Genomic DNA, 9,441 nt, shown 5'->3' with positions numbered 1-9,441 from the left:
AGCAATTTACTGTCTTTTTTTTTATATTACTAACATAATTGGGGATCTGTTTTATTTCATGTATGTTAACTGATGATCTCTCTGTAATGGATCATCTTCAATATTCATGGATTCACTAAGAGAAAAAGCAAGAAATATATTTTTACCATCAAATGCAGTTAATAGAGGCTAGTATTCAACTCAGTCTAAATATAGAAGTCTGTCTAGCTAACTCGTAGTGAATGTGTCGTTCATGTTGCTTGCGTCTCTAGGATTAAACTGCTGGTTTATTATCATGCCAAAAAACCATTAAGATTAGACAATTTAGATTATTAACTGCAGGGCGGTGATTTGAAAACTTCTAAAGGATGTATAAATGATTTCAACCAAAGCAAATAAACATAAGAACGAAAACTGAGTAAGCATAAGAAATAGAAATTCATAAAAAAACAGAGGCTTGAGATTACCATGATTCAAACAAATTGGACAACAAATTAAAAAAAATGGTTAAAGAAACCACCAAACAGAACTAAAATCGTAACATTGAAAACCAAAACAGAAAACTCATAGCACTAATGAAAAAAATAAGCCTCTGCTCAGAGGCCCTATAACGCCCAGTTTCAATGTAGCCACTTTTTTAGAACTTGTCCTTCTCAACCTTTATAGTTAACTCTGGCCTTGTAACATATTTCTGATAAAAATCCTCCTCCAAACCAGTGATTGGTGTACTTGGCTGATGTCAGATCATTAGATTCAGAATGCTGAGATGAACCACACTGTAACATCAGAGACCCCTATATTAAAAATGCAAAACAATCAGCTACTAAGCTTATACATAATCCATCAATATATGTATTATTATAATGGAAAATTATCAGACAACCTTAGGAGCATCAGACTGAGTTGAAAATATCCCTCCAAACATGTTATCACTTCCCTACATATAGCAATAATATCACGTTAGAATGTCGGTATCAACAACACGAAAATATACATGACATGCTGTTCCATTAGTTTTACCGTAGGAGATTGAGTCGCATGGATGTTTGGTTGAGCGATAAGAACCACCTGAATGAGTAACCATGAAGTTGATGAGGATTTTTGTTTATCCGTGCTGCAACACATGGAATAATTTCCTCATTTCATCCTTCTTCACAAATCCATGAATCTTGTCACCCTATTAAAGATGAACACGAAATAGTAAGAAACCTTACATACTATGTATAGCAAGCATAACATATGAAATAAAACAACTCCAACGGCTCTTTAAACTTTAGTATACAGAAAGATCATCTTTATAACTTCACAACCCGCAGCCGGATGATTTTGATCTTAACTTGTAAAGCTTCGGGTCTCCGATATGGTTCATCGCAGTCATGTTGATTTTTTTGGGGTATGGATCAATGATTTTGCTTTGGTTTGCAATAGGACGAAATGACTCACATCCCCTTGGCTTATATAGGAGGAAAAAAGAGTCATAAAGAGAATATATTCGTATCATAATGCCTTTAAGACGTTCAATTTAGCTTGTCAATCACTCATATATCAACGCATAGAACAGCAATGTTTACCATATATATGTCATTGATTTATATTCTATATAAATGGAGTATTAATCAGTGGAATCACCTTAAATTTTTACCATATTAAAGGGATATAATGCATTTTGAGTTTATAAAATAGTCAAAACTATATATATACTAACCTAAAATAATTACGGCCACATCTGTCGTATTTAAATGACGTATACCACCAGTAATTAGGCTATATACATTCTTATCTTATAGAGAATATACCATCATAAAATAGTTTAGCAAATTCAAAACGGTTCTCGTAAATTCAACCATTTCCTATAAAGATCTTTCAAGCATTGTTCCCTACATTAATATAAAAAATTACGATATCAATATAAAAAATCGAATTACGATATTTGTGTTCACTTGTTATGATATTTGTTATGCTCCTCATTATTTTCTTAAAAATTACAATATCAATATAAAAAATCGAATTACGATATTTGTGTTCACTTTTAATAAAATGGCTTCTGATACATCTTGCATTGAAAAAAAAAAATATTAGATTTTACAACATTATACTACATAATTGCGTAATACATTATATGGCAATGATCTATGGTAACCTTATATATGGCAATATATTTTGATAGAAAAGGAAATCATGGAATGAGTTAATGGGAAATAGAATTAAATTTTATAGCAATGATCTTTGACTTTCCTTAAACATGAAATGATGAAATCGCACTGATCTTTGACTTTCCTTTTTACACGAAATCGTCCAATTATTCATTTTGAACTATAATGTATATGAGGAAATTCGAGTGGTACCACAATGGCATTTCTTTGTAATTTCTCTAGTGAATCAAGGGTGATTCTATATATGGGCTGAGAGTGAATATGGTACCGACACGTCAGCATGGCACTCATGTAAATAACTTACACATTTAAGGTTACTCTTTAAAAATGCTTCTTGATTAATAAGAAGGGGATCTATTAATTTAGGGATTATCTACTATTTGAAGTTCTCATTTAAATTTTGGACTCTTTCATAGTTGTTGCTAGAATATATCATACCTCCTATACACTGTAACCTACCAACTTAAATTAAACCAAATCTTAACCAACATAGATTAGTTAAACCTAACCAGTAACACTTTTATAATATTTTTGGTTAATCTCTTAATATAATTAGATCATATAAAACTGAATCACTCTTAAATCAACGAGTTCCATATCATTCCAGACATAAGAGAAAAAAATATCCGACTCATTTACAACGTAAGCATACAAAGACCGTGTATGCTTATGCTCATTGATCTTCCAAAAACCAAATAATTGTGGCATAGACCAACATATGCTCATGTTCGTATCACTAACTTTACTTCCATATATTTATTTTTCACCTACATCATATCACAACATATACAGTTATGCAAGAACATGATTTTTTTTTTGTTCAAACAACCAAATAATGGTGGCATATGGTTAGTAGATTTTTTTAAATATGTTTTTTATATATTACATTTTACGAGACCATGTGTATAATTTTTTTTTTTGAAAAAAAGGCATAACTATGTGTGTTAAAAGGTAAAATACAAACTAATAACAAGTACAACACAAATTATAACACTATTAAATTCTATATATATTTAATAAAATATTATAATATGTCTAATATGTATATATATATATAAATGTTACACAAAATATATATAATATTATATACACATATTATATATACCATATATTATTAATTGAAATTTGACAAATCAATTTCCGCCCTTTAGGGCGGGTCCTAATCTAGTTAGAGTATTATTATCGGTCGTATTTAGTGGGGTTCTTATGCTAATTATGATTTAAAAGAAAATCAAAAACAGAAATAAATATAAGAGGCGTTCCTTATTTGAGGTAAGGAAGAGACGGTTATTAGTGACACATGTAGGCAAAGTGAGAGGAGAGAGGAGGATGAGCGTGGCTTTGGTTTCGTGCTCTGGTTCTGTTCTCTCTCTTTCTCCGAAACCTCTCCATTTTCTATTCTCTCTCAAAGGTGATTTTCTCTCTCTCTCTCTCTCTCTCTCTCTCTCTCTCTCTCTCTCTCTCTCTCTCTCTCTCTCTCTCTCTCTCTCTCTCTCTCTCTCTCTCTCTCTCTCTCTCTCTCTCTCTCTCTCTCTCTCTCTCTCTCTCTCTCTCTCTCTCTCTCTCTCTCTCTCTCTCTCTCTCTCTCTCTCTCCGTGGTTCCTCGACGAAACAGCGGTACTCCCTGTCTCCGTGGCTGGTCGACGACACGGAATCCTGTCTCTCCGTTGCTCGTCGATGACTATTGTTGTTTCTTCAATCATGCATGTTTTAGATTATACTTCTTGTTCTGATCGGAAGTTTTTATTTGTTTGTAGGTTCGATTCGGTCTGGCGGTGGCTCTCGTAAACAGAGACGGAGCTCTCTGTCGATGGCTCTCCGCGCTCAGGTAAAGCTTCTGTTGCATCTTCTTCAATCATACATGTGGCTTTGATCAGTTGTGATATCTTTGTTGCAAGTTTATCAATTTTGATAATGTTTTCTGTCTGTTCATTTTGTTGGCTTTAGGTGTAAAATATATTGAGTCATTCTCGTTTTGTTTGTTGCAAGTTTATCAATCTAGATTTGGGTTCTTTTTGGTGATTACTATTTTTTGTGTTTCTGTCTTTGTGTGGTGAGATGAAGGGATCAACTCGTATTTGATATGTTCAGTGGAAAGAGAGCTGAAGAAGGTTCATCAATACAGGTTGTTTATTAATCATGTTCTGTCTCTGTGTGCAAATTTAAATGTCACAGTCTTTGTTTATTAATCATGTCGTGTCTGAAACCTTCCTGTCTTTGTGTGTTCAGATGGATGGATCAAGAGAGATGAGCAACAGTCATTGGACAACGGAATACGTAGCATCACAGGTTAGTCTTTCTCTCTTTCATCTGCTCTGTCTTATTAAAATATTTTGTGTGTAAAAATATCTTGTGTTCTTGTTATGATTATGTCTTGTTCTTCATATAGATATTATGTCTCTGTCTTGTTCTTGATACTGATTTCATCTCTCTGTCTTGTTCTTGTGACTTTCAGGAGCATTGAGAGTGGAAGAAGCTTTCAATTATGGTAACCTTGTAACTTGTGTTGTCTTCTCTAGTCTTGTCTTTTGCTTGTTTAGTAGTGTAGTGTATTCACGGACCTTTTGTAACCTTGTGACCACCACAATCTATATATAAAACAAGTTCATGTTCTCTCTTCTAACCATACAAAACGAGCAACACATTTGATCAAACAAACTTCATTTTCTATCCTTCTCACCATATTTTCCCTCTTCTCACCATACAAAATAAGTTCATGCTCTCATGGGAAGATTATGAAACCTTAAATTAGAGACTTGCAATGGAGGACATAAAATCTCAAGGTTTTTAATTAAATCTCTTATTCAACTTTTCTCCTTAAATACTATTTAAAAAAAAATAAGAGACACCTAATGAGTTTCTAGGCTTTAGTAGCATGCAAGCTTTGAGTTGCTAAATAACATGGGTTCAACAGGGACGGCCCATGTCTATAATAGACCCTACTCAAATTTTGAGTAATGTGTTTATTTTTAGAGCAATTTTTATTTTTTTTTCAACTGAAAAAAACCTTTTAAAAAATCAGAGTTCTAAACTATTGCTTATTCTGTATGTGCTCTGGTTTGAAAGCATTTCCTACATTCCATCATGTAGTCACCCAAATATTACATACAAAATAATAAAAAATGCAATAACATTAGTTTCTTAAGAAACTTTGTCAACAAAATACGTGAAGTTTGTGGGTTTGCTTCGACCACTAATTCAATTACATATTAAATCCAGTAATGTTATATAGGCAGTATGTTAATAATAACAATCAGGTAAGAAGGGTACGTCATCCTGCTAATATCCATGTAGATTTCACCTTTATAAAACCCGACCACGAATCATGTGTGTTTTGCATCATTATCCAAACATACTAAAATTGTAATGGAAAGAGACAAAATATTATCATGAACGTGAATCATCAAGCATATCAGGTTACCTAATTATCCTACGTGGAGATGACCTAATCTTCCATGGTTTTCAATTATTGCATTTCATTTCTTCAAACGTCATCATTTTCCATAATCACTATCCGTCCGAATCGTAGTAAACGTAAACCTAAAAAAGCCATCATCATTGTTTTGTTTCCATCACTATCTCACTGTTTTAGTTTTTTTTTTAAATCTTTATAGAAAAACCTATAGATTAATCTCCACAAAGATGGATAAATGGACTTCACTCCAGATGGATTGGAGTGCCTTCGAACCTGGATTAGTTAGCAATCCAAGCTTACCTACCATTAAACTACCACCTTGTGTTTAATTAAACTATCTCACTGTTGTTTATATGCATTTTTACGGTAAAAACTAATTAGTAAGTCTTTGTATACCTATAAAAGTTTGTAAAAATCTCTGTATACATCAATTAATCAAGGAAAGTGTTATCCGATGTCAAAGGTAGTGTATACAGTGGATACCGAGTTCTCAAAAATCCTACTCGAGACACAAAACTACAAATTCGAAATCCGAATGAAATAAAACACATTTCACTAAAAAGGAAAAAGAAAAAAAACACATTTCACTAATTTTTTTATAAACAATTATTACAGAAAGGCCAAGGGAGCTAACTCATGGCCACGTAGCTTTCGCAACAACCAGATGCTTTATTATCCCACTCTTCGCGATTATTGCATGAGATACACGCTCCGGTTAATCAACGTACGAGATTGCAAGAAGCTTGATGAAGACTAGAGGGATCACCAATATATATCCGATTATCCATAACCTTGGACACTCCTGAAGATTCCTTCGTACAGACAACTCTCTTGAAATTGTTAAAAAGATTCTCTGCTACCAAACCATTGATTCCTTTTTCCTGCAAAGTTTATTTATTTATTTTTGGTTTGGTACAATAACTTCATTAACATGGCACACTAGTGCGTCGGTTTACAATAGTTCTTTTTCATCCAAAAGCTTCGGAATGTTTATGGACTTCCATAGGTCAATGGGTCATGAACTTTTTTTTTCTTCCAAGTTCAAACCACGTGGTTATTACATTAGTGCAAGCAGTTTCCAGAAAACAGTGAACGGCAAATTTGGTAAGGACAGATATATTATAAGATGAGTATTTAAAGAAGACAAGTTAATTAGATATTGAAGCAAATTAGTATTCCCATCACTCCAAATTATAAGAATCTATAAACGCAAATTACTAGATTTTAGATATTTATATCGAAATTTAACCATAAACGTTCTAAATAATCATTTTCGGTGATTGTGAAAGATAATATATATACATACATCTGTGTATCTCACCCTAACTTTTATTAAAAAAATATCTCACGCTGGTATTCTCGGGTCGGTTGAAATCGTAGCTCGAAGAAACCACGTGTATTTTGTCATTGATGTAAGATATTTGAACTGTTCCTCTCTTTCTTTTTCTCATATCTCACTTAACCACCACTTGGCTTCACACCACACATTATAAGCGTGTCCTCAAAAAAATCTCTCATTACTCTCAAAACACATTCCTCTTTCTTCTTCATTTCCTTCCTCAGCTCCTTTTCATTCTTATGCAAGAAAGGAAACAAATATCTGAGTTCTTTAATCAATTTGCTTTCTTGGAGAACTATTTTTTCGTTTCCACATAGAGGAACTCAAGATTTTCTTGACCTCCAATGGATTCTGTTTCCCTTTCTGAGGTTACTGTCATGAGAAGAACACATTTGGGGTTTATGCACAGTTTCAGACAACCATTTTCTGGTGTTACAATATCTCCCAAGTTCTGCCACTCCAAAGGTAAATTGATACCTTCACATTACTTCCTCTTCACAAGAATCCTACACTCAGTAACTTCTTGAAGTTAAATTAGTTTTTTTTTTTAAAAAAAAATATTTGGATGAGAAGTTGTAGGATCAAGGGCAATGTCTTCAAGTGTTTCCAGTACAAAGAGCCAATATGTTTATGGAGAAAGCTTAGCTGCAACTGCAGATTCAGATTATAAGATGAATGGATTAACCCTAAAAAACAGAATCAGTTCGGTTAAAGAAAGATTTTTACTTGATGCTTTTGATGATGAGTATGGTGGAGTAGTAGTTGATCATGACAAATTACCATCAAACCCTAACGCTTTTACATCAATGCTTAGAAACTCTCTCTCGGATTGGAGAAGAAAGGTAAAGCTAATTAAAAAACCCTGAAAATCTAAAACCATTTTCCTTATAAGTCATTATCTTTTAATCAATTTTTCAAATAATATTTGTAGGGAAAGAAGGGAGTTTGGTTGAAGTTACCTGTGGAACAATCTGAGTTAGTCCCAGTTGCTGTAAAGGTAAGCAATAAGAATCTTGATTTGTCTTGTATGTGTTTAAGCAGAGAATTTTTTTTAATAGGGAAGTTAATGGTTATAAACTGAGATTTTGCAGGAAGGATTTGAATATCATCATGCAGAGAAAGGATATGTGATGTTAACTTATTGGATACCAGAGGAGGAGCCTTGTATGCTTCCTGGAAATGCTTCACATCAAGTTGGTGTTGGAGGCTTTGTCTTGAACCAATATAAAGAGGTATAAAATATGAAAGTCGGTATTATTATTATTTAAGAATCTGAAAAATTGAAATCAAATCAAAACATCTTATCCTTAATTAAGAGTTATCTGATAAAAAGTTTGATCTTGTTAGGTGCTTGTGGTGCAAGAAAAGTATTGTACTTCATCGAATACAGGTCTATGGAAATTGCCAACTGGATTTATTAATGAATCAGAGGAGATCTTCTCTGGAGCTGTAAGAGAAGTCAAGGAAGAAACTGGGGTAACTAAATTAAAAAAGAAAAACATTCGAATGATTTCAATTAAAAATTTGCAAGATCATAACCATATATTGGTTATTGTGTTGTGTTCTTAAGGTAGATACAGATTTCTTAGAGGTTATAGCTTTCAGACATGCACACAACGTCGCATTTGAGAAGTCTGATCTGTTCTTCATCTGTATGTTGAAGCCACTCTCTGATAAGATCAGCATCGACAACCTTGAGATCAAAGCCGCTAAGGTAATCATCATAATAGGAATCTTGCAGTCAGATCACATGTATTATATAAAAACAGGATAATTCGTAATTCGTCCCAAATCTGATATGTTCTTCATGTGTTATGCTTTGTTGTTGTTTCAGTGGATGCCATTGACGGAGTTTGTGGAGCAACCAATGATAAAAGGGGACAAAATGTTTAAGAGAGTAATTGAAATATGTGAAGCAAGATTAAGACATCGTTACTGTGGTCTTTCTCCTCATCGACTTGTCTCTGCTTTTGATGGCAGACCTTCTTCTCTCTACTACAACGTTGTTGATGATGATGATCCTTCCCACTCCAACTGTACAGCTGAATTTTATTAATAACCGGATCAAACCGGACGGGAACAAAAGTCAAGTGGTAAGATTCTGTGTATATATAATTCCATGTAATGAATGTTGTTATTTGAACACTCTTCAGTAAAGTATATACTAGTAATCGCTCCTCTGCAAATTCCATCTCCCGCTCCAATTGTATTTGCAGTCTTCAGAATTAACCAGTTTAACCGAGCTGGCCTAAAAAAACTGTAACAAATAACGGAATAAAAATAAAACAGTTCTCTTTTAAAAAGTTTTCATGCAAACACAAGCTTACATGATTTGGAAGTGCATGGCTAAATAGTCTGACCAAAAGAATTTCAAGGTAAGAGCAGCCAGATAAAAGGTTAAGAAGAACCCATGCGTCGATCTTTTCAGTTCATATAATCAAGACGAAGAGTATTAAGAGACTTGAGACAGCTCTTGAGAACTGGCAGTGGGCTTCTAAATTTTAGTTATCTGAAGATGAACTATATTATTCCAGTAAATTGTTTTAAATAGCGGC

The 9,441-nt window shown here is 33.4% G+C and overlaps 1 protein-coding gene across 4 annotated transcripts; it reads left to right on the top strand.

Annotated features, from left to right (window-relative positions):
• Positions 1-6,357: 6,357 nt before the first annotated feature.
• On the top strand, positions 6,358-9,075 carry LOC108848576 (nudix hydrolase 8). 4 transcript variants are annotated; one of them, XM_057009707.1, is made up of 8 exons: positions 6,358-6,651; positions 7,255-7,351; positions 7,466-7,728; positions 7,818-7,883; positions 7,978-8,118; positions 8,234-8,362; positions 8,457-8,600; positions 8,721-9,075. In XM_057009707.1, the coding sequence occupies exons 2-8, from the start codon at positions 7,264-7,266 to the stop codon at positions 8,940-8,942; spliced, it is 1,053 nt and encodes a 350-aa protein (XP_056865687.1). In that variant the 5' UTR covers positions 6,358-6,651; positions 7,255-7,263; the 3' UTR covers positions 8,943-9,075. The 4 variants fall into 4 exon arrangements, with proteins under 4 accessions (XP_056865687.1, XP_056865686.1, XP_056865685.1 ...); XM_057009706.1 differs by having other exon boundaries at positions 6,359-6,651; positions 7,460-7,728; XM_057009705.1 differs by lacking the exon at positions 6,358-6,651 and having other exon boundaries at positions 6,691-7,351.
• The last annotated feature ends 366 nt before the right edge of the window (positions 9,076-9,441 follow it).

This window comes from Raphanus sativus, chromosome 4, assembly GCF_000801105.2.
Source record: "Raphanus sativus cultivar WK10039 chromosome 4, ASM80110v3, whole genome shotgun sequence".
NCBI lineage: Eukaryota > Viridiplantae > Streptophyta > Magnoliopsida > Brassicales > Brassicaceae > Raphanus > Raphanus sativus.
The sequence above is the reverse complement of the archived record's forward strand: the minus strand, read 5'-3'. Positions and strand labels throughout refer to the sequence as shown.